Source organism: Dipodomys ordii, unplaced genomic scaffold, assembly GCF_000151885.1.
Source record: "Dipodomys ordii isolate 6190 unplaced genomic scaffold, Dord_2.0 Scaffold140, whole genome shotgun sequence".
Lineage (NCBI taxonomy): Eukaryota > Metazoa > Chordata > Mammalia > Rodentia > Heteromyidae > Dipodomys > Dipodomys ordii.
In genome coordinates, this window is record NW_012267356.1 from 3,815,632 (window position 1) to 3,830,104 (window position 14,473).

At 41.1% G+C, this 14,473-nt stretch overlaps 1 protein-coding gene across 2 annotated transcripts in view; it reads left to right on the top strand.

The window, feature by feature from the left end:
- Dclk1 (doublecortin-like kinase 1) overlaps positions 1-14,473 on the top strand; it is a 346,512-nt gene that overhangs the window by 234,899 nt on the left and 97,140 nt on the right. For both annotated transcript variants that reach the window (XM_013031454.1, XM_013031455.1), the window contains one exon: positions 11,973-12,089. In XM_013031454.1, the coding sequence (XP_012886908.1) occupies positions 11,973-12,089 (117 nt within the window). The remainder of the gene's footprint in view (positions 1-11,972; positions 12,090-14,473) is intronic.

Genomic DNA, 14,473 nt, shown 5'->3' on the forward strand with positions numbered 1-14,473 from the left:
CTTCCCTCTCCTCTCCTTCCCTCTCCTCTCCTTCCTTTCCCTTCCCTTCTCTCTCTTTCCCTTCCCTCTCCTCTCCTTCCCTCTCCTCTCCTTCCCTTCCCTTCCCTTCCCTTCCCTCTCCTTCCCCCTTCCTCCTTCCGCCTTCCTCCTTCCCCCTTCGCCCTTCCCTTTCCTTCTCCTTTTTTTCTTAGTCCTGGGGCTTGAACTCAGGGCCTGGGCACTGTCTTGGAGCTTTTGTGCTCAAAGCTACTGCTCTACCACTTGAACTATAGCTCTACTTCTGAATTTATGGTGCTCAATTGGAGAAAAGAGTCCTATGAATTTTCCTGCCTAGGTTGTCTTTGAACCACAGTCCTTAGCTCTCAGCCTCCTGAGTAGCCAACAGCCCTTGGCAATTGTTCTGACTTTTATAATGAATTTCTAGTGTGCTATCTCCCTGGGTAGTTGGCATGGATGACAGAATGGTCAGGCTGCTGCAGGTTGTCAGTTTGTATATATATATAAGAGAGAGAGAGTATATGCCCATAGTATAGTATATACCCATATATATGTATGAATGTATATATAGATTGATATATATGTAATATACTTTGATATAAGTGTGTATACATGCATATATACATACATACACAATACACATACATGAATGCATGTATGCATACATAAATACATACATAAAAACCAAGTATTATCTGTATGACTATTCAGTCTCACAACAGGCATTGCACTTGAACCCACAGATGGGGAACTCCTGACACTGGAGTAAAGACCCACTCAGCATCTGAGATTCATTCAAACCTCTCACTGAAGATGCCTAAGATTTTTATGAGAAGAAATTCAAAACCATGCAATTGGGACTTTTCAATTTTAGTGACTGCTCTGTGTTCCAAAAGATGGAAAAGACTCTTGGTGGAGCCTCATCCATTAATAAAGTGGTAGAAGACAATGAAAAAAAAAAGACCCCTTTCTGGACATATTTACTGCCAATAATGTTGAGTGCTTTTGAGAGAAAAAATTTACTGGGTACACTTCAGAAAGACAGGGTACTGATTTCAAATCAGCTAGTGAGCACATGGTGGCATTGATTGCAGAAATGCTGTCAGGCTTAATGACTCTGGTTACAAATCCTCACCTCCATAAGTTAGAACAAAAATTTCCTACATGAGAACTCTTAGTTCTCAATGAGAGAGGTCTAGGATTACTGTTTTGAGATGTATTTCAAACAGATCATTAAAGAGGTCAAGTGATAGATTGTCATAGGGAGAAACAAGAAAAAAATCTCTGTGAGGGAATTGTGATTAAAGTAGGCAGGAAAAGGTCTTGACTTAGAATGCCACTGATCACAGCCTGTGCTCCTGATACTGCTGTAACACAGGGGCTTGCACACACAATGTTAAGTCATCTTTCTCTATTTAGTGCTCCCAAGGCCTCCTCCACTTCCAAAACATTTCAAGGTACCTTGAATTAAGCATTGGGTTTCCGTCCAGTTGTAACTACACATCCTAAGACCTTCAGTATTGCCAGTTGCATCACCTACATTGCAGTGGATTCATTAAAGCCTCACAAAATATCAACTCATGGTGGCTAAACCTCAGGAACCCAAACAGGAAGTTGGTGATGGCTTCATTAACATCACCAAGAACTTCTTAAGGGTTTCAGGAAGCAGCCTTAAGTTTTCAGCTGTAGACAATAGTTCTCCACCAGGAGATACTTGGCAATGTGTAGAGACATTATGTCCATCACCATTAGGAAGGTCTTTCTGGTATGTAGTGGTAAGAGGCCAAGAATGGATTCTACAATCCTTGGTCTCTACCAGAAATAGTTACTGGCTCTAACCTATATGTGTGAAAGGTGGGACAATGGGAAGAGCATTAAGACCAGCTTTGGTTTCAGGGGAAGAAATCTTTTCATCTAACTCAGTCTAGACCTTAACTCCAGACTTTATATATTTTTCATGTCTACTTTGAGGCTGTGTCAGTCTTGGTGGTTTTTATCCAGGACATGTTGCAGCGGGAGTTTGGGGGAGCAATGCTTGCTCCAAAACTCACAGACAGTGGTAATGGGGACTCCAGTGGGAGCAGAAGCACAGACAGGTCTCAGTCCTTGCCTAGAGCTTCCAGGCAGCTCTTCTTGATGTGGAGTCTGTCCTTCCTCATTGTCTCCTTTCCTTCAGGGCCGAAGCTCACACATGACCAACTAGGACCCTGTGTGTAAGAACATTTGGGGGTGAGAGAAATAAGACAGGAGGAAGCTGAGCTGGCAGACAATTTCCTAGAGCAAAACTGTCCTTCCTCCCCCTCAAGACCTCCACACAGTTCTGGACTATGAAATGGAAGAAATGACCTTTTCTCTCATTTGACTGTTAGGGAAAAGGAAAGGAAGAAAGGAAAAAAAACTTTGGAAAGGAAACTCACTCATGCAATCAAAACAGTAGGTCGGAGCAGTGACTCCTGAGATGTTAATACAGCAAATGCCAGCACCATACAGCCTTCTGCAGATGTTATATAACTCATGAGCTCTCAGCCAGGGCCTCAGGAGCCACACAGGGTAGGGAGCACGTGGGTGCCAGCTGGAGTGCTTAGCTGGCGTTCTGACAGCTGTGCTGGGCTAGTTCAGGTGCCGACTGAGACACACGTGCCTATATTTTTAGAAGGCATTTAAAAAAATCTCAGTTTCTAATCTCATATTAAACCATTCCAACTGATGCCTTTGCCTCTAATTTAATCTGCTCCAAACCTTGTATATTTTTTCTTTTTCTTTCTTTATTGTATGGCAGTCCTGAAGCTTGAACTCAGGACCTGGGCACTGTCCCTGAACTATTTTTGCTCAAGGCTGGAACTCTGTCACTTGAGCCATGGTTCCACTTCTGTCTCCTTGATGGAGATAAGAATCTCATGGACTTCCCTGCCCAGGTTGGCTTTGAACCATGATCCTCAGATCTCAGCCTCTTGAGTAGCTAAGATTACAGGTATGAAGCACAAGGGCCCAGTTCAAACCTTACGTTTCTTTATACTTTTAACAATGTCTCAGTCTTCATTGCTTTCATCCCAGACATGTGGAATAGGGAGCCTAAGAAAGCAGCATTTGTTCCAAAGCTCTCTCAGTAGTGATGGGGGCTCCAGTGGGAGCAGCAGGCTAGAACAGGACAGGGCTCAGTCCTGCTGAGAGCATGGGGCTGAGGAGATGCTCACTGGTCCATCTTGCAAGGAGCATTTGAGGCAATGCTTTTGTAAAAGCAAATTTCATTGTATTTCCATAGGAAGTAACCATTCGTTCATCAATTACGTCACAATAGCTCTGTCCCACTCATCCACACAGAGAAGCTAGAGGCTAAATGAGATTGCTGAAGGCTCTAATGTAGGAGATGAACAATTCTCCAGACACTGGAGGGCCTCAAGGAGAGTTGGACAACTTTCCAGAGACAGGGAGAGAAATCTGAAGGAGTTTTGATTTGGTGACTGTTGATAAATCCTGATGTTCTAGAAGGTTCCTTCCAACGCAGAGACTATGTGAGGGCAACGTTTGGGGAAGTTAGTGAACCAGAAATGTCGTTTTTTTCTTCTCCTCATTGATCTTGTGCCATTTTTATCTACTCTAGAACTGAATGTGCTTCCTGACTTCTTTGCATATAGCAGCAGAGAGGAATATTATTCTATTCAGAGGCTTTGTACTTTTGCCAAATAAAAGGAGACTTGTCTTTGTGTTTGAGAGAGGGCAGAAAGCATAAAGGATATAGGACAAATAATGAAGTCTTCTAGAATGGAAAGACATGAGAGCTTTTTTTCCTACCAAGAGCCATTTAGATATTTGTAACATACAAAATTATCAGGACAGGCAGCCAAGAAGAACATGTCTTTCCCATGTATCCAATGATTTAATGGGCTTAATAGATTTATACAATGCAAAGGCTGTATGTTCTCCACCCTAGTGAGGTGCACTTGAATCATTGTAATAATTTGCATCAATTAAACGTAGAATAGAGGTACTTTGAGGCCTCTAACTTGAGAATGATTTTATTCTGGCTTATTTTATTTTTGTGCTGGTTACTGGGGTTTGAACCCAAGGCCTCACCTTCTTTCTTACCATTCTCTACTCAAGGCTGGTGCTCTGCCACTTGAGCCTCACCTCCATTCTAGCTTTTTGCTGGTTAATTAGAGATAAGAGTCTCATGGACTTTCCTTCCTACACTGGCTGTCCTCTGGGAATCAGTTCTCAAACTTCTGCATAGCTAGGACTATAGATGTGAGCCACGGGCCTCCAGTTTTATCATGGCTGATTGAAAAAAAAAAGAGGTTACAAGAATAAAAACACTCCTTACTTAAAGATTGTGCACTAATCAGTATGCAGCACACCACCAAGTTTGTCTAGACACACAGTAGTCCTCACTTTGGAGACTCAAGAGTCTCCAAAAGGTACAAATGGCCCCTTGAGAAGAATGACCCTTCTGTACTCTGAGGTGAGCTGTGGGTGCCTGCAGTGCAGTTCTGCAGTGATTATTTCTATTCCTCAGCATTTTCTATAGCACTTCAGCCTACATACCAACTGCTTCTAAGTGGAGGGAGGTTCTGCCTAAATGGAAATTCTCCTGCCACTGGGAACCTGGCCAAAGAATATGTTCTATACCGCCCTACACCTCACCATCTGGGTTGTCTCTCTGAAGCCATTCATCACAGAATGCCCATTTCTTGAGAGGCCTGACTGGAGATGGGAAACATTTTCACTTCTCCCTTACCAAATCCTCAGGATGTCTGTGAAACCAATGAAAATACAAACCAGATGAAGGCTGATACACTTACCTTGAACCATGAGGTATTTAGAAACTTGCCAATGCAGAGATTTAATCAAACCTTGCTCACTTTCTTTACTTGTTTCAGTCACCAAGGAATCAATTCATGTTTGGTCTGATTTCCTATAGGTATTAGTCAGCTTTAAATTAATATAAAGGAATGCATGAGACATGAAATTTATAAAGAAAAAAGGCTTACTTTGGCTCATAGTTCCAGAAGGTTCAACATCTAAGATTGGGCAGTATTATTCATTGGTTTGAGCCTTTGGAGGATGGCACATTGTTGAAAGGGCATGTGGTGGAGCAAACTCCTTCCATCTCAAGCCAGGAGTAGAATCAGAGAGAGAGAGAGAGAGAAGCAGGCAGGCAGACAGACAGACAGACAGACAGACAGACAGGCAGGCAGGCAGACAGACAGACAGACAGACAGAAAGAAAGAGAAAGAAAGAAAGAAAGACAGAAAGACAGAAAGACAGACAAGAAGGCGCTAAGGCAAGATACATCCTTCAAAGGTGTGCCCTTAGTGACCCACTTATTCCAACCAGGCCTCAGCTCCTAATATCCATTTGGTATGAACTCATTACTGGCTTAACCCAATGATGAAGTTGTTTCCCTCATTATTCAATCACTTCTCAATAGTTCCACCAACTTCTATTTGCTTAGTCCTTCCACTGTATTAGATACTGTAAGCAATCTAGAAATGAGTTAAAGCACACAAGAAGTTGTGTATAGAGAGAGATGCTATGTAAATAATACTCCATGTCAGCCAAGCATAGTATTCACTATGCAAATGTATGTTTGTAATCCTAGCTACTCAGGAGGCTGAGAGCTGAAGGTCAAGGCAGAAATGTCTGTGAGACTCTTCTCTTCAATTAATCAGCAAAAAGCCAAGAGTAGAAGTATGGATCAAGTGGCAGCATCCCAGTCTTAAGCCAAAAAGCTAAACAAGCATACGAGGCTGAATTCACACTCTAGTAGTGGCATAAATAATAAACAAATTAACTGCTATTTCATGTAAGAGGTTTGCACAGTCACAGTTTTAGTATAAATGGTGGCAGAATGATGTTGTAACCAAAATCCTGTGGACAGCAAGGGACAGCTTCAGTTTAGGTAGACTATGGTCTTAACTATCAGGCCTGGCCACTTCTTCCATGGGTTTTACTGTAGTTCTTCAATATCACCCTTTCAGCCTTTCGTCAGCCTCAGTACTGTACTCCCTAAAAAGGAGTTTCTGCCTTGCTTAGTATCTCTACAGTCAAAGGAAAGGCATTCTCCTACTCCTTAGAGAACTGCTCAATACAATGTGTGTCCAATGGAATGAAGAAGCAATTGCCCCCCAAAGTCAGTGAAATACAGCCTTTGTTGAAAGAAAGAACAAGGCTGTGGTGTTTACTGGACACTTAGGTTATATTGTTCCCAATGTTTCCAAATTGTGCGTTTAGATTTTTGGCATTGTTTTGAAAATAATTCAGTATTTGTTTTTCTCACTGCATTTATTATCATGGCAAAATAGAGTAACCATTTAAATTAATTAAAATACTTCATATCTGAACTTTAATTGAAAAGATAGGTCTGTGTGTATGAGTGTGTGTGAGAGAGAAAGAGAGAGAGAGAGGGAGAGAGAGGAGGGAGAAAAAGAGGAAGACAGAGAGAAAGCTTGATTTGATTTATACCTTCATACCACAAAACTCCTTAACTGGGTCTATTTCAACCCCAGGAGGAGACAAGAAAATAATTACTATATCTTGTGTTGTTTCTGTTTGTGTTTTTTAGCCCAAGCCTTCAGAATCATACTAATCCCCAATATGAATCACAAAACCTTACTCTTCCCCTGAAAGAAGTTGGTATATAATTTGTAATATTTTATTTGTAATCATCTTTAAGATTCTATGTCTTAAGCTCCCTAAGTTATTGCTTTATTGTAGCTCCACTTCTCCAAGAGAATTCATTTGCTTTTCAGACCAATTGATCTTCAACTTTTAATTTATGTAATAGTGATAGCTCATTGTTTACTGTCCTTCCTAAGATCTATCATCACTCACTCATCTGCTCTTGGCCATGGATATCAATAGAAATTTCCTAGGCTGTGTTCACAAGGGAACCACATAATTAGGCCATACCATCAGATACTGGGGTGCGAAGGCATCTAGGAAGTCCAGAGCTTTAGATTCTAAACCTCTCTGAGACTCAGTTTCCTCTTCTGAAAAGGGAGGATCAGCTCAGAGAAAACTAAGAGTTCATCCAAATGCTAGCAGAACCAATAGCAAACCAGGCCAATATTCATTGATCAGCTATTACTTGTTTTAAAATAACCACTAGTTAGTACCTAATGGAGCAAGGAAATAGGGAGGCAGAGTAATAAATGAATAATTTCGTTTGGTTAATACCATGGCAAGGGATGAATTTTTTTAAAAAACCAGTGGAAGCTATGGAAGCTCAAGTTATGACATGAGCCCAGAAACTTTCAGTGCCTCAAAAATCTCCAGAAAGGACTATATTTTCTCTAAGACTGTTGTTGACTAAAATAACTAGCACATCTCTGGTATCTGGAAAAATGTCAACTTAGCGTGATGAGTTTGGTTCTGTTACACTAGTCTAGAGCCCTGACTGGTAGTTAGGGTCCTCACTAGCAAGTCTTGCACCTGTAGCCAACAGCATGAGACAAACCCTAAAATCAACATCTTAATTCTTGTTGTGGTTCCACAATGGCTGTGATGAACAATGTGCACCATCTGGTAGCTTTCTATTTTAACTATTCATTCTGGCTAGCTAGAGGCTGAGCTTTCAAAACTACGATTTTTAAAAATTTATATGGCCTCTAAATGTCCATGACCTGAGACAAAAAGCCTGGGTCATCCTGCCCTTGTTTGTCATCTTCATTTTGATTTAGGATGAGAAGATGTATTGCTATTGAAAAATAATTTGTTGAACTAAGCCAACATTGTTTTCAAATATGAATCTTATGAAATAAAAATTAGCAAAGCCAAAAACAAAGGCTTTCTACGTGCCAGACTCCAAGTTCCAACTTTGTTCTTCACACTACCTGCAGCTCTCAGTGCCTGGCACAGTGGTTACTTTATCAAAATACAGTTGGTGGAAGCATGCTCATGAACCCACCACAACATGGTGATCCAGATGGGTAGTTAAAATACTTTCAAAAGGCAAGGCAAAAATCTAGGACAAAGTCCAGAATGTGCTGTCAGTTATGAGGATAGACTCTTAAGCTAATTTGAGATCCTGTTCACATGGTCCAGAGCTCAGGTTTGAGCAGGAACACATCCTTATCCATTATTGTCCCATGTCATGTGAACAGTCCTGGTGTTTCTGATCATATCTTTTCTGTTGTAAATGTGATTTTCTGGGTTAATCTGTCTTAATTTTTGCTGACATGCCTAAAAGAGTCCCTTTTGTTTTCTTTTTTTTTTTCCTTTTCAAAATGAAATCAACTTCCCATGCCCCCTGGTCAGGTCCGAAGAGCTAACAGTGGCCCAAAGTTACTAGGAAAAACTGAGTAGGCTCAGTTTATTATTTACTTTTCTCATCATTGCAACAGAATGCTTGACAAGCAATTTAAAAGAAAGAAATATTTTCTCGTTTCTTTTTACTTGTACCAGTTCTAGGGCTTGTACTCAGGACACAGGCTGTATCCTCAAGCATTTTTTTGCTCAAGGCTAGTGCTCTACCACCCAGGCTTTTTATCCACTTCTAGTTGTTTTTTTTTTTTATAATTAATTGGAGAAAAGAGTCTCACAGACTCTCCTGCCCTGGCTAGCCTCAAACTGCAGTCCTCAGATCTCTGCCTCCTGGATAGCTAGGATTATAGGTATAAGGCACCAGTGTTCAGATGGAAGATTTTTATTTTGGCTCATGGTTTCTAAGATGTCAGTCCATCATGGCTGGGAGGCTATGGTAGATAGGAAGAAGCCAGACAAAATATAGCCTCAAGGACCCATCTTCAGTGACCTACTTCTTTCAGCTAGACCCATATCTTACTTTCACTATCTCCCATTAATACCATCATATTATGAATTCACCAAGGGATTAATCTATTCATTAGCTCAGAGTGCTAATGTTCTAATCATTTCTGCCATCAGAGACATCATACCATCATAGACATCCCTAGAGATGTGCCTTACTAAGCTCCTAGGTGTTTCTCAATCCAGTAAAGCTGACCATAAGGATTAACCATCACACTCAGTAATACCCCGATTCATTTATTTCTGCTTTTAGCCATGAAGAAAAAGAGAGGGCAGAAGTATGGCTTCAAACATTCCTCTTTTTCCTCCTCTTCTTCCCTTTCCTATCTCTTTTTTCCTTCCCTTTCTTCTCTACCATTTGCTCTTCTATGTTCTTCATGAAATTTTCCCTGTTTGTTTTATCTCAGTTCAATTATGGAACTCTTCTCTATGCAATATCTCCTATTTCTAGTCTGGTAATATTTATATTGCCTATAGAAACCTAGTCCTTTATTATTTAACTAAACAATGTCAACTACAGTAGATAAAGAAAAGAAAGATATTGTAAGTTTTTAATTGCATAAATAGAGAAGAAAATTATAAAGATAAAAATCACATATTGGCATTAGATCTGGAATGATGAATTCTTTGTAACTAAAGGATAAGATGTTTAAACTGTATAATGGAAACATTAATGTATTATACTTTGATTTAAGCTACAATACTTAAAAAAGAACGTAACATGCAAAAGGCTAACCTATTTCAGCAACTGCCTACAAACATAATTATGTATAGAATGGTAGACAAAGGGATTCATTTTTGAACCAGGAACACATTCTTACAAACTAATAAGAGAAAGAACAACCTCCACTGCAAATGAAAAAAGATGTGAATGCATAATTGCAAAAGAAATGGCAAAGAAATGGTTAATATGCATGTCAGCGAAAAACACAATAGTACAGGCCATCAACCAATATCATACCGCAAGCAATTAAGTCTTGCATTTGATTAGAAATCTGAGGGGAAAAAAACTTCTTGGAAAAATAATACTTTACTTGGGGGGGGGCGGAATATGACCATTCATGATCTAGTGAAAGTTATGTGGGTCAGATATTTTGGAGAGAAAATTTGCCAAGAGCTTTTAAAGTACTTTTCCATCAGCACACCAAACCAACTTCATTTTGCAAATATTTTTAAGCACCTAGGTATAGAAATTTCATTTTAAACAACAAAGACTAAGTCTATCAGAAGGAGACAGATACCTGAATTCTCATTTACAAGGTATTATAGGACATTTATGATAGTGAAATACTGAAAGCAAGTTAAATGTCCAAGGGAAGAAGAATCTGATTAATTGTATGTGTGTACATGCATGTATATATGCATGTGTGTGTGTGTACAAGTGTGTGCATGCTGAACTTAGGACTTTCCACCCTCATTATGCATTTTTGTTTGAAGCTAGTGCCCTGCTAACTTAAGCCATAGCACCTCTCCTGGCTTTTGTTTAATTGGAGATAGGAGTCTCAAGAACTTTTCTGCCTAGGCTGGCTTTGAACCATAATTCTCAAATCTCAGCCTCCCGAGTAACTAGGATCACAGGTGTGAGCCACCAGCACCTACCGCCCCCCCACCCCCCCACAAAAAAAATCAGACTAATTAAATCACAATGCTTTATGTGGTCAAAGGGGATAATACAGCTATTATATTGTGAAAAGGACTGGAAACAGATCAGGATGTTCAGATCACTCCCAGTATTGTTTCAATATACAAATGAGTAGAAACATTCTTGACTTTTGTATACTCCCCTCAAGGAAAAGCAGCATTTGATCATGAGTTATTTGGAGTGCACCTAATATGCTCCTTAATGCTATTTTAGCAACACTAAACATTAATTAGCATTAGAAGCATATATTTCCTAATTATGAAATATGGTTTCTTCAGAGCAATATGTATGGATTTGCACATCATGACTGATCTGTGAAGCTTAAAAGAGTAAAACACATAGGTCTTTACTATTTATGATCTTAAGAACTGACTTTAATGAATAGGAACATTGAAAAACTTAGAAAATATGTTATTCTCATCCTTAGGTCAAGATGGTTTTACAGACACAGTACAAGCACTCTAGCAATTCTGTGCTGTGAAACCACATCCTTGTAGTGGGACAACAGCATCTTTTTACCACCATTATCTTGTAGTTGTCTTCTTTTTTCTCTTTCTTCTTCTCCTCCCTCTCCTCCTCCTCCTCTTTCTTCCCTTCTCCTCCCCCTCCTCCCCCTCCTCCCCTTCCCCTTCTCCTTCTCCTTCTCCTGCTTCTGCTTCTGCTTCTACTTCATCCTCCTCCTCTTCCTCCTCCTTCTCCTCTTCTTCTTCCTTCCCTCTTTCCTTCCTTCCCTCCTTCCCTCCCTGCCTCCCTCCCTCCCTCCCTCCATCCCTCCTTCCCTCCCTCCCTTCTTTCTTTCTTTCTTTGCCAGTATGGGGGTTTAAACTTAGAACCCTGTGTATTATCTCTTCACTTTTTTCACTAAAGGCTGGTTCTCGGCCAATTGGGCCACATCCCCATTTCTAGCTTTTCATTTTTGTTGTTGTTGTTAATTAGAGATAAGAGTCTCAGACTTGACTGCTTGGGCTGGCTTCACTCCATGATCCCCTGATCTCAGGCTCTTGGGTGGCTAGGATTACAGGTGTGAGCCACCGATACCTGGCCCATTAGTATGAGCAAATGTATCACTAGCATCATAACATCCCACAGCCTTCTCTGCAAGGTTCCCAGGACAGTGCATTTTGACCTATTCTGGCAGCTGGAAATCTCCTGTTATATTGCTTGTTTCAGGAAGTTGACCTTTCCTCTAACATGAAAGAACAATGTATCCTAAAAATAAAACACATACACACACCACTTAAAGGGAAGGTAAAGAGAAAGCTAGTGAATTGCCCCCTTCACCAGCCCCTCATTCTAAGTGATCCTCAGTAGCAATGCAAAGAAAATAAATAAGGAGACTTAGCCTGTCAATGACTTTGAATGTCTAAGAAACCCATCCAGATCTCCATCTTTATTCTTTCTATTTCCATGGTCACTACAGAGCACTGGGCAGGCAGGAAGTAGGTGCAACCAAGGATGGTCTATGGAGATAGGCATATTTCTATTCTTGGGTATATTAGGCATCCATTGCAAGATGGTGTGTGTGCTGTCACTGGATCCTAATGTATGGTTTTTCTTGTTTCTACAGAATGTCGTGTGGTGAAGTCCACTTCTTACACCAAAATAGCTTCATCGTCCCGCAGGAGCACCACCAAGAGTCCGGGACCTTCCCGGCGCAGCAAATCCCCGGCCTCTACCAGCTCAGGTAAATCAGGGGCAGATCCCAAAGACATGCCTGGGAGGTTTTTTATGCAGGCAGAGCAGAGGGGTGCAAAGCCAGAGCGTGAGATTTGCAAGCCAACGGCAATTCTGGTTTATAATTTTAGAACATCTTGGAGTGGTTGAACAGATTTACCAGAGTCTAGCATGTTGGCTGTAAGAAAAAAAAAGGGAAAAAAGTTCAAGCTTGAAAAAAAATGTACTTAACAAGTCAGGAAACCCAGATCAGCCCACAAATGGAAGCCTTCCACCCATAATCATGGTTATATCATGAAAGTTAGTCTTCCAGAGAACAGAACCCAGTGTTAGGCATTCATTCTACAGAGATGTGGTCTGTGGAGGGTTTTTGACTTGTTCTGGTTCAACTTGTGTGGAACACAGTTTTGACTCTGGCCTCAGTTTCCTTTCTTGGCTCAGGAGTTAAAAGCAGTGCGGCCTGGAGGGTAGGAAAGGTCCAACTTTGCAGGGAACTCTTCAGGTCTCTCAGTGGGCAGGGGCTGGTGTTGGAGTGGGCTGCACACCCTCAGAATGAAAGGCTCAGGTTTTCCTTTTTGGGTCTTAAAATTTACATGAGTCAGGACTGGGAAGGTGGCTCAGTGGTAGAGTGCTTGCCTAGCATGCATGAAACCCTGGGTTCCATTCCTCAGTACCATATAAACAGAAAAGGCTGAAAGTGGCACTGTGGGTCAAGTGGTAGAGTGCTAGCCTGAAGCAAAAAGAAGCTCAGGGACAGTGCCCAGACCCTGAGTTCAAGCCCCAGGAGTGGGGGTAGCGGGGGGAACTGACATGAGTCAGTTACCACAATGCCATTTTTCTGGTCTCAAGTGTATGAAATTTGACTATGGAAGGTGATTACTTATTGAATGATATCAACTGCTGAGTAGAAATTATCAAATGATATAAACTGCAAAGTAATCATCTCGATTTCATGAAGATTGGCTCTCTGAAAATACAGCGATCTTTAGGGGCTACATAGAGGTCTTCGTTAACTCTATAGCGTGATCCTGTTGAACAATGTGTAAGAGAAAAATAGTTTAAAAAGCTCCAAATTGGCGCTGCCTAAGAAGGAACTCACAGCTGTGCTCTGGTGGATTCCTGGATCTCCATCTCCTAAAGTAGCTAGGATTATAGGCTTGAGCCACTGTGCCAGGCACATTTATAAGACTTCTGATCCCCAGGAAATAACTAGTCTAGTCCCTGGATTAAGACTGCAACTTACACCATTAGAAAATACTAGTAGCATAGACTAAATATTAGTCCTACGACACCAACACAATTTCCCAAACATCATGATGTGTGCCAGTGAGGGACAGAAATTTTCCTTGTTAGGTCAGTATTAGAACCAGAGCAAGGAATCCCTAATAAATCTTTCTTCTGTCCCTTACCCATTCCTCTTGTTAGGAACTGAGGAATTACAAGTGATTTATTAATGTAAAGTGTTAACTTGCACATTCAGATGTATCTGTTGTGGGCTTGCTAGTGTCAAGTATTTGCTAGGCACTAATGACACAGAGATGAAAGCAAAGAGCCCTTGCTCAAAGAAGCAAATCAATCCAGGTCCCCTAACTAACTTATAAGTAACACAATTAACATAGCTGTGGAATTATTATTAGTATCTATTACAGAGAGGGCCCAAAAAGCTAGAAGTAAAAAAACAAGAAACCCAATGACACAGACAAACAGTATCAAGCCCTTAAATAATTGCATGCTGAGACCGTCAATGAAGAACCACTATGAAATTGGAAACATGGGGGCTTGGAAGGTGTCTCAGTGGTAGAGTGCTTGCCTTGCATGCTCGAGGCCCTGGGTTCGATTCCTCAGCACCACATAAGAATAAAAAAGTCGGAAGTGGCGATGTGGCTCAAGTGGTAGAGTGCTAGCCTTGAACTGAAGAGCTGAGGGACAGTGCCCAGGCCCAGAGTTCAGGCCCCACGACCAGACCCCCCCCCAAAAAAAGAAATTGGAAACATGGAGCCAGTCACGGTGGCAATAAGCCTGTAATCCTAGCTACTTGGGAGGTGATGATTGAGGCAAAGTAGGGGGGAGGAAGGGAATGGTGGTTTGAGGCCAGCATAGACAAAAAAATAAAGGCAAAGAAAATTTGTGAGATTTCATTGCAGCCAGTATCTAAGCACAGTGGTGCACACTTCTCACCCTAACATAAGCATAAATTAGAGGACCACAGTTCAGATGGGCCCTGGCATAGAGACAGCCTCTAAAATAAACAACATAAAAAATTCTGGTAGATTTGGCCAAGTGGTAGAAATCCTGTCTGGCAAGTATGAGGTCTGAATTCAAATCCCAGTAGAGGAAGGAAGGAAGGAAGGAAGGAAGGAAGGAAGGAAGGAAGGAAGGAAGGAAGGAAGGAAG